At 39.3% G+C, this 16,401-nt stretch overlaps 1 protein-coding gene across 1 annotated transcript in view; it reads left to right on the top strand.

Moving 5' to 3' along the window:
• The window catches only part of LOC135090776 (glutamate receptor ionotropic, delta-2-like), a 170,689-nt gene that overhangs the window by 43,780 nt on the left and 110,508 nt on the right, over positions 1–16,401 (top strand). The window contains exons 3-4 of the mRNA XM_063987847.1: positions 1,519–1,636; positions 1,815–1,924. Of these exons, the coding sequence (XP_063843917.1) occupies positions 1,519–1,636; positions 1,815–1,924 (228 nt within the window). The remainder of the gene's footprint in view (positions 1–1,518; positions 1,637–1,814; positions 1,925–16,401) is intronic.

Genomic DNA, 16,401 nt, shown 5'->3' on the forward strand with positions numbered 1-16,401 from the left:
TCTATCCCCACAAGTATATACTAATCCTCATCCCTATTATGTCTATCTCGGTAAGGCAAGAATTTACCAGAATATTCAGTCTTTCGTCCTTTTCATTGATTAACTTTGCTAACTCTGCTACTCTTAACCTGTTCTTGTTTTATACACACACACACACACACACACACACACACACACACACCATAAATTAATCAGAACTAGTGTAAACTAGTCAGAACTAGAAGCTATATTTATAGTACATACTTATCAACTATGATTAGGCAGTTTAGCTGAACCAAAAGAGGTTGAATAAACTGGTTTCAAAAACTGTCTGTCTGAGAGAACAAGGTGTTTTAGTATTTAAATGTCAGACAGCTCAGTGAAAACTTGGTGCTTTAATAGTTAATTTGTGTGACACATTTTATGAAATGACACTTTTTATGAAACTAATTTATTACTGCAAATGGTCATAGATTATGTTTATCTTATCCACCTGATAAGATTATCGGTATCTTAAGCGTATACTCAATCAACTTTAGTGTAGTGTCAAAAAAAAGGTTGATGTAGATCTAAAAGAAGAGAGGACATCAAACTGTATAGTTGCCTGAGTTTGATATCTGTAAGCAGTCATTCTTGAACCTGACTGATATCCCTGAAGACAAAAGAAATATTGTTAAGAGGTGTTTTGCTTTGTGAAGTGTTGAAACAGGTCAAGATTTCTTTAGATGTCACTGTACAAAATATTGTGCTACCAACATGTGCCACTGCATGAAACGAAAATTGTTTGCTAATTCAAAATCTCACAACAAATTGCTATGCCAAAATAATTAACGTATTGTACTTCATAAAGTAAAAAATTATGGTCAGTCTACAATATATTATTTTTACAAAGATAAAGATATTTGCCTATTCTTACATATATTTACTGTGGAGATTTGTTATACAAAGCTTTTGTTGATCCTGGTTTTGAAAAGATCCAGCTAAAACTAGGGGTAAACTATGTTGACATTGTGGATTTTTCCAGCACAATAAGGTGCAAATGTTTTTCCATGAATAATACAAAATGTATTTTAGGATATTAGTTCTGACTACGTTAAACTAGTTTTGACTAATTTCGGGTAGGTTAGGTCTGTAATTCTCTTCTCTTAGGAATTAAATTCTTTTAAGAGGAAGTTCTTTGTATAAGTACCTCAGTGAGCCTTTTCTGATATATATATATATATATATATATATATATATATATATATATATATATATATATATATATATATATATATATATATATATATATATATTCTTTTGGTGTGTGTGTGTGTGTGTGTGTGTGAAAAAGATTAATGTATATATATATATATATATATATATATATATATATATATATATATATATATATATATATATATATATATATATATATATATATATATATATATATATATATATATATATATATATATATATATATATATATAGATAGATAGATAGATAGATAGATAAATAAACAGAGATAGAAATACATTAATGCATATTCTCCATCAGCATGTCCTGGAACGCTCAGTTTCTCTTGTTTTGCAAAGGCGGGCGTGACAAGGACCCACCACATTGTTGCCGCCTCTTCACACCCAGAGGGGGCTAATGCCTTCCGGACGGTACCCTAGTATTGAACGTTCCAAGTACTCTTCAGATTTACTCTTTTCTTTATTCATATTTTTTTTTTCATTTATTTATTGCATTATATGAAATAAAGAAACAGTCAATGTCTTGCAAAAATGTTACTTTTTACTGAAATAAATTAATAAAACGCGCTTGCATAACATTTTTTTGTTCGACAACAGTTCGCATGGTGCTCACAAGGAAGGCAGCATACCAAAGGAGCTTGTGTTCTTTCTTATGAGCCAAACATCGAAACGACACATTTACGTCATTCACGATCACAGTTTCTCAGGTATATCTCAGGTATATGATTGATCATTAACTCTTACACACACACACACCTGTTCTTGTTTTACACACACACACACACACACACACACACACACACACACAGACACACACACAGACACACACACAGTCATATATATATATATATATATATATATATATATATATATATATATATATATATATATATATATATATATATATATATATATATATTTTTTTTTTTTCATTTTTGTTGCAAAGGGCAGCAAAAATCCCTCCCCACCAAAAAAAAAAAAAAAACTAAAATAACCGTCCCTTACCAGGGTCCAAAGCAGTAGTGAAAAATTGAAGGATAAGTGTCTTGAAACCTCCCTCTTGAAGGAATTCAGGTCATAGGAAGGTGAAAGTACAGAAGCAGGCAGAGTTTACCAGAGAAAGTGATGAATGACTGAGAATACTGGTTAACTCTTGCATTAGAGAGGTGGACAAAATAGGTGTGAGAGAAAGAAGAAAGTCTTGTGCAGCGAGGCCGCAGGAAGAGGTGGGGCATGCAGTTAGTAAGATGAGAAGAGCAGTTAGCATGAAAATAGCGTTAGAAGATTGCTAGAGATGCAGCATTGCGGCGATGAGAAAGAGGTTGAAGACAGTCAGTTATAGGAGAGGAGTTGACGAGACGATAAGCTTTTGATTCCACCCTCTCTAAAAGAGCGGTATGAGTGGAACCCCTCCAGGCATGTGAAGCATACTCCATACATGGACGGATTAGGCCCTTGTGGAGATTTAGCAACCTGGGGTGAGTGAGAAAAACTGGCGGAGGTCTCTTTGCTTGTACCTTGCCTAGTCAAACTTTTTTAACTCTGTCCGTCAACTTCTTGGTCATTGTCTTTTAGAGATTTTGGTGAAACTTTTGCTTAGACATACCAAAAACGTTTGATAAAGCATAGCACAAAGCTTTGATTTTCAAACTAACCAGCTATGGCTTCTGTCCTTCACTCTGTAACTTCATCTCGTTTCCTTTCTGTTGCTACTGTGGTAGACGGTCACTGTTCTCTTAAATCTATTAACAGTGGTGGTCCTCAGGATTCTGTCCTGTCACCCACTCTTCTCCTTTTATTCATAAATGACCTTAACCAAACTTTCTGTACTACCCGCTCCTACACTGATGATACCACCCTGCACTTTTCCACGGCATTTCGTAGATGTCCAACCTTTCAGGAAGTAAACAGTTTATGCAGGGAAATCACATAACGCCTGAATTCTGATCTCTTTAAAATTTCTGATTGTGGCAGAGAAAACTTAGTATTGTTCAATGCCTTAAAAACTCAATTCTTCCATCTATCAACTTGACACAACCTTCCAGACAACTATCTCTTCTTCTTCATTGACACTGAACTGTCTCCCTCTTCTACACTGAAAATTCTCGGTCTGTCCTTTATTTATTATCTAAACTGGAAACTCCACACTAGTATTGTTCATTGCCTCAAAACTCCATCTATTAACTCGACACAACATTCCAGATAACTATTGCTTCTTTTTCAATGAGACTCAACTGCCCCCCTCTTCTACACTGAACATCCTCGGTTTGCCTTTTACTTATAATCTAAACTGTAAAAGATATCCTCGGTCTGTCTTTTACTTATAATATAAACTGGAAACTTCACGTCTCATCTCTAGCTAAAAGACTTATAAAGTTAGGCGTTCTGAGATGTCTCCGTCAGTTCTTCTCACCATTCCAGCTGCTAACTCTGTATATGGGCCATATCCATTCATGTATGGAGGTATGGAGTATGCTTGACATGTCTTGGAGGGTTCCACTCATACCGCTCTTTTAGACAGGGTGGAATAAAAATCTTTTCGTCTCATCAACTCCTCTCCTCTAATTGACTGTCTTCAACTTCTTTTTCATTGCCGCAGTGTTGCACCTCTTGCTATCTTCTACTACTATTTTTATGCTAACTTCTTTTCTGAGTGTATATCTTCCCTCCTCCTGTGTGCTAGCTGCACAAGGCTTTCTTCTTTCTCTTACCACTATTCTGTCTATCTCTCTAATGCAAGAGTTAACCAGTATCCTCAATCATTCATTCCTTTCTCTGGTAATCTCTGGAACTTCTTGCCTGGTTTTGTATTTCCATCTTACTATTACTTGAAATGCTTGAAGAGGGAGGAGGTTACAAAACACTTATCCTTCAATTTTTGACTACCGCTTTGGACCCTATTCGGGGACCGGCATCTCAGTGGGCCTTTTTTTTTTTCTTTTTTATAGGATTCTTGTTGCACTTCGCAGGTGACCCTCCTACATAAAAAAAAAATAAAAAAAAAATGTATAATTTAACACCCCAAACGAAACAAATAACTTACAGTGTCGACCTACTCCCTTGGGCAAGTTGCAACAGACATCAACATCACCCCTGCCTTGCCTCCAAAGTCTGTCCTTGGCACCCAGCACCCATCATATGTTGCCAATCGTATCAACATACGAGCAACTTTCCATGTTCACGTCTCAGCACTAGACAGGAGCAGGGAAGGACAAGGCGCGGTGTCGGGGATCATACAAACACTCCCGCTACCCACAAGTGAATAGGGCAGAGATGACTCCCAAGATGCGCACCTGCGCCCCGAATACTAAATAAATGTTACAACAGATATCTTATATTCAGAATAAATATATTGTACCCAAATCAATGCAATAACCATATAGTAATGGACAGAACAACCAGATATTGTTAAATGCGTAAACCCAAGTGACAGCAGTCATGTGCAACTATAACCTTGCTTAGTATTTTATTATAAGGTGTCAACAATTATAAATCACACTATATAATACTGTGTAACAGGGATAAAGTTCATGTAACGTAAATTATACACTGATGAATCAATCCCTTAACAACATAAATTATACACATATCAAACCATCCCTTAAAAATTGTAACAAGCCGTCCCAATAATCATTATGTAATAATGATACACTCCCCTAGCAAATTTAGCCAACCATCACACCATCTCTCAAGGGGACGAATTGATTATTGAATTTTGTGTTCCACTGGGAGAAGAACAGATATTCTATGAGCAGATCTATTAAAGACAAGATCTTTTTTTACCAACACGCTTACAATCACCCTCTGACTTGTATCTCAGCTTAACATCTCTAACCCAGTTGTCCTTATTGTTGTCAACGGATATCACTTCTGCTAATTTCCAATGTCCTATCAATGCATTATCCTGGAAAAAACACAATATCTCCAATCTTTAGACTCCTGTGCTCTACATGCCACTTTTGGTGAATCAAGAGTGTTGGAAAGAAGTCCCTGGTCCAATTTTTTTTTTCAGAAAGATTCAACAATTTTTCGGTTGAACGCAATGCGGTATCCATAGTCAGCTTACTCTCTCACTTACTTTTTCAATTTACGCCCCAAAGGTAAGCCTTCCTGAGACTTTCTGATTGTTCCAGTCTGCCATTATCGTCCTCAGCTCTTTTTTGGCAGACGCAAATTGAATACCATGGTCTGAAAACATTTTCGATAGATGCCCATAATATGGAACAAAACCGCTTTAAGAAATTCTTTAGTCCCATACCCTTCCACTAAGTCAATGTAAACAGCTCTCGTTGACAGGCAATGAAAAATTATTACATAATCCTTGCGCTTAGTGTGTCTTTTGACGGTATCCTTGACCATAAAGGTCCAAAGTGATCCAAAGCAGTATTCATGAAGGAGGTGATGGTTTCAAGTGTTGTGGAGGGAGTTGACCCATTATTTGTTCTTCGGTAACTTTATTCAATCTCCGATAATGAGTAAATTTTTCTTTAACTGACCTTATAAGTTTGTGGACAGTAAGAATTCAGAATTTGGTTTGTATTTTGGCAAGGCTGGATTCGGTGGTTACTCTCATGCACATATCTCACATAACCTTGTGAAAAGATGGTTGGGGGGCAGCAAAATGTACTCATTTTAATTGTAATCGTCTTTAAACCACTTGGGAATACGCTCTCCCACTACGATGATGCCATCCTTTTTCAAAACAGGTACCAACCGATGGTAATGATCTATCCATTCTGGATGAAAAGTAGTCTGTACTCGCTTTATTCACCAACACTCGGCTGTTAATAAATCATCAACGGATTGGGGAACAGAAATTGCTCTAAGGGACCTGTTCTTCTTGGCATTTAGAACTTTACTAATCACCCTCATTAGTTTTTCGAGGCAACTAAACCTGTTCACATCAATGATGTCCTTAACATTTCCGGTAGACTGGGTGTGCGCGATCAGTGTCTCAATCCGGTCTGGCAACTCTTCTGCTGGATCTTTCCGTAAAATCCATTCTTCTACTGGACGAGACTTTAAAATCCCTTGAAAAAGGACAAATTCTATATCCTTCGTAACTTGTTTAGTGGCATCAGGGGACTTAACAGCAATTAGGATATCATCCACATAACTGTCCCTTATGATGAATTGTGAAGCCTGGAGGTGTTCATTAACATGCTTTTAATGTAGTATTTTTTAGAGCTACCATGGCTATCGAGGGATTTGGTTTGGCACCAAAGGGGACACAAGTCAGCACATAATGATCTAGGGCACTTGCCGTCTCAAATTCCTCCAAACGAATCTATGACAATCTTGATCAAACTCAGACATCCTCACCGTGTTATACATCTTCGAAATGTCACAAGTCAATCCTATCTGATCCTGCGGAATCTCACTAACACTCCTAAGAGAATGTCAAATACATCAGGCCCTTTAGCCCAATATTCATTGAGTGCAAGATCCAAATATTTAGCTGAAGAACTGAACACAATTCTGAGTGGAGTAAACACAGAATCTGGTTTTAACACCCTTGCATGAGACATAAGAAACTGGATATTAGTACTGTGTTATCTCTCTCCAGGACAACTTCCAGGCTACTCCTCGCTCTACCACATCGTCTGTCTGTGCCTGGTATGCCTCACAGTAATCCGTGCCGCGCTTGAGCTGAGCAGCTTCTTCTCACAAACATCTAGCTTGGCAATGTTAGAAGAACCATTATTTGGGAAATTCGAGAAGTCCATCATCCATGGGTAACACACTATCCATTGTTTAGAATCATCATCATACTGTAATCCCTTCGTTATTAGTTCCATCTCACGTTTCTCCTTTAAACTAAAATCCTTGTTCCCATGCATAAAGGTGTCACATTTACTTCCAGATAACTTTGGGCTGCAGGATATTCCCAAACTTTCTACAAAAAAAAAAAAAAGTATTCCAGATCATCTTAGGTCCTTGATTTCGTCACCGGTTCAAAATAGCGATAGTCTTTAACGTTGACATGGTTGGTTCGCACATGTGTGTGTGTTGACACGTTCGCAACTCCTAGGGAAGGGTGAGATCCCCTCAGCGCATACCCAAAGGAATTCTTTATCAAATGGAGGTTGCCGGTACCCTCAATAACCTGTGGTAAAAGTCCACAACGTGAATTCCAATCAATGAATCTATAGTACCATGGTGTTGTCAAAAGTGCGAGCATGCTGAATTGGAAAAATGTTGATAGTTCACCTCCTCTACCTGGGCTGTAACCTCATCAATTCCGCACGCCGATATACATCACGTATTTCCATCCAAGTCTACAAGGGATACATTGTACATACGAGAGTTAACAGTCTCCCTTTGGTTACCAGCCTTCTTTATTTCAAGTGTAATTTCTCTCCCGTGCAACCCTAGACATTTAGCAGAGCCTGTGAGATACTAGAACCTGAATCATAAAGTGTAGTGAGGTGTTCTCCCTTAAAATAAACACTTCCAATCATCAACGATAAAACCTTCCCGGGATGCCAAATTGCTAACAGTCCTATGGGAACCTGTTTGCTTACTTCACTTTTACAAGTTTTGGCTGTGTAATGTGCAATGGCGATACACCTGAAACAAACTCCGTTTTGCTTCAACAACTTGAATTTATCTGTGGCATTCATCCTACTGAAACCATAACAGTCACCTCTCTGATGCGAGTCCGTATCATGTACGCACATCTCTTTCCAATAAGTTTACCTTGACCAGAGTCCCCATTATTTCCTTGCTGAGAGTTTAACATTAAATGTTGAGACAATCTACAATGAGGGACTGAGAGGATTTCAACTCCTTCAATGTTTTTTATCAAATCACAAGGCTCACCTTTGGTCTCATCTACATGATCAACATCAGTCGTGTTGGATGTTGGTTTATGAATTTTGGAGCGGATATCAGATTCCAGGTAGATGGACACATTTCTCTTCTTCAATAGAAAATCGATGAAATTTTCCAAAAATACTCTCCGGGTCATCTAATTGTTGAGCTGTCCAATCCCAGTGAAACCGTATGTCGTTAGGCAAAAGCTTTTCAATCATAGAAATTATATATTTGGACCTCATCTCACTCTCATGTTACTAACCGAGTTTAGCCTGAAAAGGAACACGTTTTCTTACTCTCCCCGTGTTTCGTTTTCCTTTTAAATATTATCCTTATTTTTATTTATAAGTTAGTATAAGGATTATTTACCCATTTTATATCATGTAGCATTATTCTCCACATAATTTAAGCTCTTTATATGTATGTATATAAAAGGGAAGAGATGGATTTGAGGTGGAATGTGTTGAGGCGAGAGGAGACGCCCGTTTGTGTCTCTTACACCTGAATTGGCGGAATTACAAACCGTCTAGCGGCCCTAAGGGTATTGAAAGGGGCGGCGTTCTCAGGGGATAAATTCGGGTGTGGAAAGATGATGGAGTGTGTAAGTGGAGACATTAGTGATGTTACGGTATAACCTTGATATCCAGGATCAGGTTGGTGAGTCTTTTATGGTACCAAGAGCTCTTGTCCGCCGAAATTTGGTGTTGGTTATGTAACGCTGAGGGGAAGCGTCGGGATGAGAGGCAACCATCTTGTGTTGGGGACTGCGGTGGTATTGTGGCATCACTGGTGTCTTTGAGGGTGGTGTTGTGGTGTTATTAGTGTCTTTGGGGATAGTGTTATGGTGTTACAGGTGATTTATGGTGATGGCGATGTCTTGTGAGGCTTGAGGAGGCAAAATATGGGAATTATTATCTGGTGACGGCGTCTGGGGAAATTCCCGCAGCTAGGGAAAATACTTCAGCGGCCTATGAAAGTCTAAACGGGATTTATTGCTGTGTGAAGTGACGGAAATGTCATGTATTAATGTGTACTGACTCAATTTGTTTGTGAGTTAACATTATTATTCATATATATTGTTATTATATAGGATAATTGTGTTTTCTACTCCAACATTGATCTAGTATTGAGGTGATTTCTGGTATGCTGTGCCAAGGTAAGGGTTATATGAGAAGATTTAATAACTGGCGGTTTCGGAAAGGTCGGGTAGGTAATCGAAACCTTTAGAAATCCAGACCTTTAAAACTTTCCGGGATCAGGAAATTATATATTTCTTAGAAATATAACCGGTATCGTGACATCACCTTTCGCTCCAACCTTCGGCACGTCTAAAAAGGACCTTTCTATCACATTTATCAGATGAATAAATTTTTTAGTCACCTTTACCTACTGGTTTCAGCTTCTTTGGTGCACGATAATTTCAGTAAGCTTAGCTATATTACCATATTTTTCATCGTAGACATATTTTACCTCAATCATCGTCTACGTCTTCAACCCACTCTAGGGCTTCACCACTAGAATATGATTTAAGAGCATATAGGTCATCTCCATACATAGGATACATTAGTTCTGAATAATCTTTGTTTTTTTAAGTAGGGAGGACAAAAAATAATAATAATAAATAAAGGACCGACTGAGATGCCAGTCCCCGAATAGGGTCCAAAGCAGTAGTCAAAAACTGAAGGATAAGTGCCTTGAAACCTCCTTCTTGAAGGCATTCAAGTCATAGGAAGGTGGAAATACAGAAGCAGGTAGGGAGTTCCAGAGTTTACCAGAGAAAGGGATGAATGATTAAGAATATTGGTTAACTCTTGCATTAGAGAAGTGGACAGAATATGGGTGAGAGAAACAAGAAAGTCTTGTGCAGCGAGACCGCGGGCGGAGGGTAGGCATGCAGTTAGCAAGATCAGAAGAGCAGTTAGCATGAAAACAGCGGTAGAAGATACCAAGAGATGCAACATTGCGGCGATGAGAAAGAGACTGAAGACAGTCAATTAGAGGAGAGGAGATGTTGAGACGAAAAGCTTTTGATTCACCCTGTCTAGAAGAGCAGTATGAGTGGAACCTCAGATTTTGATTCCTTGTTTGCCAACCTATTGATTTCTGCTTTTAGACTGAACTTAGTATTTTCAACGTCGACAAGATAAGAATCCTCCTTATCTGGATGAAAGTCATCGGTTGCACTAACAGCTGCAGGTAACGATTATGAACAGATTCTACCTCACCGAATGCAGCGTTGAGTTGAGCTCGAAGGTCCTGCAGCAGTGCGACTGAGTCTCCCGCTCTGATCCTGGTCCTCAGGATGTTGGCCTTCCTCGTGAAGGTTCGCTTCGCGGCGGTGCGTTTCTTGGCCAGTTTCTCCATGGTGCTGCACTATTGAATTGTCTCATCCGAGGTGATGGAAAGGCTCACCTTACACGCGATCCTTTATTGTAGTCGTAGTATTCAAGCTAGGAAGACCATCACAATCAACACACTGTACAACACAAATGATAACATGCCAGTCATAGATTATTCCGACAATCAATAAAGAAATATAAATCATCACACTGAACTTTACTGTAATAATGCAACAAATACTGAATAAATGAGTTTATAACACTCCTCAAATATATCCGGTCTCAACATCATCCCAGTGAGAAAAATTCCGTGTATAGCTTACTACTTAACGACCCTCAAGTGATCAATACGACCGACAATAAACACATTCAGTAAACACAGAAAATTATTGTGATACACATATTTTTGAATAAGTTGGAACACTTATTGACCGAATAGTCAATTATATATGAACACACTAGTATAATTTAACACCCCAAACGAAACAAATGATTTATAGTGTCGGCTTACGCCCTCAGGCAAGTAGCAACAGACATCAGAAGCACCTCAGCCTTGCCACCACAGTCCGTCCTGGGCAGACAATACCCATCATATGTTGTCAATCGTATCAATATCCGAGTAACTTTCCATAGTCACATTGCAGCACTTGACAGGAGCAAGAAGGGACAAGGCGCGTGGCTGGCGATCAGACAGACAGTGACCTCCCTGCACTTCCGATGCACACAAGTCAACAAGGCGGAGATGACGCCCAAGTTCCCCACCTCGAATACTAAATAAATGTTGCAACAGATATCCCATATCCAGAACAAATATATTATACCCAAGTAAATACACTAACCATATAGTAATAGAACACTCAAATATTGCTAAATATGTAAACCCAAGTGACAGCAGTCACGTGCAACTACAACCTTGCTTAGTATTTTATTACAAGGCCTCACCAATTGTGAATCACATTATACAATACTGTGGAACAAGGATAAAGTTCTTGCAACATAAGTTATACACTGATCAGTCGATCCCTTAACAACATAAATTATGCACATATCAAAACATCCCTTTTCATTGTACCAAGCCGTCCCAATAATCATTATATAATAATGATACATAGCCTATAGTTGAATACTATTCTACCGTGTATCGGTTCTATTTTGAGAAATCTTTGCGCAGGCCAAATGCCTCATCTGCCACGAACACAAATGGAAGAGCAGTGGGTAAGCTTTTGGGCACAGCAGGTGGCGGTATTAGTAGGTCTTCATTGCAAAGTTTCTCATAAAACATGCTTCACTATCAGAGTTTCGTCCATTTACTCCAAAATCGCACATTATGCATTCATACTTAGCATTAATCACAGCCGTCAGGATAAAACTGTGACCATAGTTGTAAAAGTATGATCCACAGTTAGTTGGCGGTACAATGTTCACATGCTTCTCATCTACTGCTCCCAAGCAGTTTAGAAAGTCCCACATGGTATCATAATAAGGGGGGGAGTTGACGTTGATAATACTGGGCAGCCGGATAGTGAAGTTAGGCGTTGGCAATGATGCAGTCGCTGCCAGCGGAGGCAGCCTAAAGAGACTGGAAAGTGATTGGTTGGGAAAGCAAGGAGGGACCGACCTTATATAAAGAGCTGTGGCGGCCCCCGAGAGAGAGAGAGAGAGAGAGAGAGAGAGAGAGAGAGAGAGAGAGAGAGAGAGAGAGAGAGAGAGAGAGAGAGAGAGAGAGAGAGAGAGAGAGACCTGTGCCAAAAGTCTGCATTACGTTCCCCTTGTGTTACGTTACGACACTAGTCGCCCGCGCTGCCAATACGTGACTGCGTCCCGGAGCATGCTGTGAGGAGTGTGCCCTGGCAAGCTGAATCAGTGAGTACCTGACGCTGAGGTGTGTGTGTGACACCTGCTTGGTCTGTTACGGCGTGGATCACTGGAGGAGACAGCTGTGCAGTTTTCGCATCATGACGATGTGGGAGCGTTTTCGCATCATGACGATGTGGGAGCGCTTTCATCATTGAAAAGTAGCAGTGTCTGCAGTGACAGTGAGAGACCATCAACAACGAGCTCTGTACCGGTAGATTCTGTCATGGAAAGTAAAAGAAGAAAGAAACAGAGACCTTCGACTAGTTCTACGGAACAGATTCTCACACTCTTTGGAGAGCGCATGCAATCTTCAAGGTCAGAGGGCGAGTTTGATATTGTTGGAAAGAATGTTGCGGCAAAACTCAGAAAAATGACACCAGATATGCAACTGCTAGCGGCAAAAAACCCTCATAACTGATGTAATATTTCGCGGTCTCAGCGGCAATCTAACAATAATCACACAATTAAATGACTACACCTTCACATCCTTGCCAGCTTAGCTGTTTCACCAGTAACTCTTCTTCAATTGTCTGTCAAGTATGAGCAACCTCAGCAGCAGACAACAATAACTTCCATTTAGATAGTCACACTTCATCTATTTCATGCTACTTTACACATTAGGATAATTGTGTTTTCTTTTTCATATCACAATGTCATTCCAGTAGGTATAGTGAAATCAATTCTTGATAGTTTTTAATGTTCTCACCAGTTATCACCTTTTCTAGTAACTAATGTAACCTATTGTACTCACCTTCATGTAGTGTGCTTGCAATGCCTTTCTAATTGCATTCTGTGTCTCTGGTATAATGCGTCCCAGTCCTTGTGGAGGAATGCATACTGAAAACTTCAGATCTTCATATGCTCAACCCATTACCAAGAAGCGGAGTGTAGGTGTCAGCCTCTCATGAAGTCATATGGCCTTGCGCATGCGTGTCTTGCTTCTTAATGAAAGGACTTACTAGAGACAGCTACGTCAAATAAGTTTGTTCGTCCATTCTGAGATAATTGAACTAATCTTCTTGCTGTAGTCTCAGCTCCTTCAGTAACTTCAGACGTGACAGTCGGTCCCTTTTCAGCATCCACTCCTTGGTTCATACTTTCCTCTTTCTCTTCTTAATCTTTTTTAATAACTTGGTCACTGCAACAGCTGCAGTCGCAAATAGGTTTAACTCTTCCATATCCATAGGAGAGGCTATTATCTTCACTCCTAAACTGAGCGTTGCCTTGAGGCAGGACTGAGTAGTGCGCGGGCGACACCACTCGGCCTGGACGACCGACTGTTCAGGCGGCCTTAAGGGCCGCCTGAACAGTCCGACCTGGCCGGACGCTGGCCGAACGGAGCCAACATGTCAGTGACAGGTTCGTGAGGCGACCTCTCCGGCGGCCGGAGGTGGCCTGCACAGGCCGTCTCAACGCTCCATACACGCTCAGTTTGGCCTGAACAGTCCTGTGATTTGCGCAGGCGGCCGGATAGGCCGCCTGAGCGTGTATGGGGCCCTATATCTATGCTAGTTACTGGTATGGGGACAATCTATGTCGCAAATATATCTTTGCTCTCGTAAAATACTAAACTACAAATACACAATAACAGGCCAATTGGGCAGAACCAGCGGATGACTAACACTGATACTCAGGGGGACAATCTATACGTATCTATGAATAGTCAGGAGAGAAAATTGTTCACAGACACAGGCAAGAAGGAGGAAGTGAGGCTCCTGCATGGAACCAAAGGCGAGGCGTAGCAAATAAATTTGCTGCTTTTTGTGTTGCAAATAGAGATATTCCCTATTATTATAAACTTAAAGTATTTGATACAGCTGTGACATCTGCCCTACTGTACACCAGTGAGACGTGGCTAATTAATAATTATCCCACCATAACAACATAATGAAAAATAACACCAGTATTAATTTGTATTGTGTGGAGTCAGATATTTATCGAGTTAGTCATGTATTAGCAGTAAGAAGGAAACGTTTTTTGAAAACCATATTCAGTATGCCAATTCGAGATGAACAGTTTCGTTTGGTGAATGAGTTGTGCCGAGAGGCAGGTATCCCAGGTTTTAGAATGATTCAGAAATGGCTTAAATTTCATGTAAACACGAACCCAGTGGATTGCTTAGTCGAAGTTATTTTAAATAACATGAAGACCTCGATCAAGTATGTTACATATTAGAACTCAACCCAGAATTAAGTGTATATTTCGAAAGACTCTTATGTTCTAGATATTGTTAGATAGACGTTCACAAGGTTGAGATCGATGTCTCATATTCTAAAAATAGAAAGAAAATGGAAGCGATTACCTTGGGAACAGAAATGTTGTCAGTGTAACGCGAGACACACACAAACGAAACGAAATATACTGTAGGTATGTACAGTGACGACTCAGGTGCTTAAGCAAGCAAGATTTGCTTGCTTAAAGTATATATATATATATATATATATATATATATATATATATATATATATATATATATATATATATATATATATATATATATATATATATATGGAGTTTGGAGAGCATATCAAGATTAAGCAATAACAAAATAAAATATTTTACTGCAATTATATATTTCAGATTGTTTCTCAAGGTTGCTTTGTCATCTGTGACTTTAACGTAGAGCTTATGTTACCAATGGCATACCGATACAGAAATAGATAATTGCTTTTCATTGGACTATGTTTGCGTTTATTCTAAGTGTGTATGTGTGTGATGTTGATTTCATTTTTTTTTTTTTTAAGAGGGGGAATTTGACAAGTCAACGCCGTATATTTTAGATGAATTTTGCCTACATTCAGCCTGATCCTAAAAAGGGTGACTGTTCTAATCACTCAGACAACCGTCCTATTGCCTTAATTTCTTGCCTGTATAAAGTTCTGAATCTATCCTCAACAGGAAAATTCTTATGTACCTATCACTTCACATCCTTCTATTTGATCGCCAGTATAGCTTCCGTCAAGGCCGCCTTACTGGTGATCTTCTGGCTTTTATTACTGAGTCTTGGTCATCCTCTTTTAGAGATTTTGGTGAAACTTTTGCTGTTGCTTGGATATATCAAAAGCTTTTGATACAGTCTGGCTTTGATTTCCAAATTACTCTCCTACGGCTTCTATCCTTATCTATGTAACTTCATCTCATGTTTCCTTTCTGACCTTTCTATTACTACCATGTTAGACGGACACTGCTCTCCTAAATCTATTAATAGTGGTGTTCCTCAGGGTTCTATCCTTCCAAACGACTCTCCTACGGCTTCTATCCTTATCTATGTAACTTCATCTCAAGTTTCCTTTCTAACCATTCTATTGCTACTGTGTGTTTTTTTGTTTTTATGTAGGAGGGACACTGACCAAGGGCAACAAAAAACCGATAAAAAAAATAAAAAAAAGCCCACTGAAATGCCAGTCCCATAAAAAGGGTCCAAGGCGGTAGTCAAAAATTGAAGGATAACTTGAAACCTCCCTCTTGAAGGAATTCAAGTCATAGGAAGGTGGAAATACAGAAGCAGGCAGGGAGTTCCAGTGTTTACCAGAGAAAGGGATGAATGATTCGAGAATACTGGTTAACTCTTGCGTTAGAGAGGTGGACAGAATAGGGTTGAGATAAAGAAGAAAGCGTTGTGCAGAAAAAAAATTGTGTGAGAAAAACTGGCGGAGACGTCTGAGAACACCTAACTTCATAGAAACTGTTTTAGCTAGAGATGAGATGTGAAGTTTCCAGTTCAGATTATAAGTAAAGGACAGACCGAGTATGTTCAGTGTAGAAGAGAGGGACAGTTGAGTGTCACTGAAGAAAAGGGGATAGTTGTCTGGAAAGTTGTGTCGAGTTGATAGATGGAGGAATTGAGTTTTTGAGGCATTGAACAATACCAAATTTGCTCTGCCCCAATCAGAAATTTTAGAAAGATCAGAAGTCAAGCGTTCTCTGGCTTCCCTGCGTGAAATGTTTACTTCCTGAAGGGTTGGACGTCTATGAAAAGACGTGGAAAAGTGTTAGGGGGGGTAAATTTCACTCATACCGCTCTTCTAGACAGGGTGGAATCAAAACCTTTTCGTCTAATGAACGCCTTTCCTCTAACTGATTGTCTTTAGCCTCTTTCTGATCGCAACATTGTTGCATCTTTAGCTATCTTCTACCGCTATTTTTATGTTAACTGCTCTTCTGATCTTACT

The sequence above is a fragment of the Scylla paramamosain genome, chromosome 36 (assembly GCF_035594125.1).
Source record: "Scylla paramamosain isolate STU-SP2022 chromosome 36, ASM3559412v1, whole genome shotgun sequence".
NCBI classification, from domain to species: domain Eukaryota; kingdom Metazoa; phylum Arthropoda; class Malacostraca; order Decapoda; family Portunidae; genus Scylla; species Scylla paramamosain.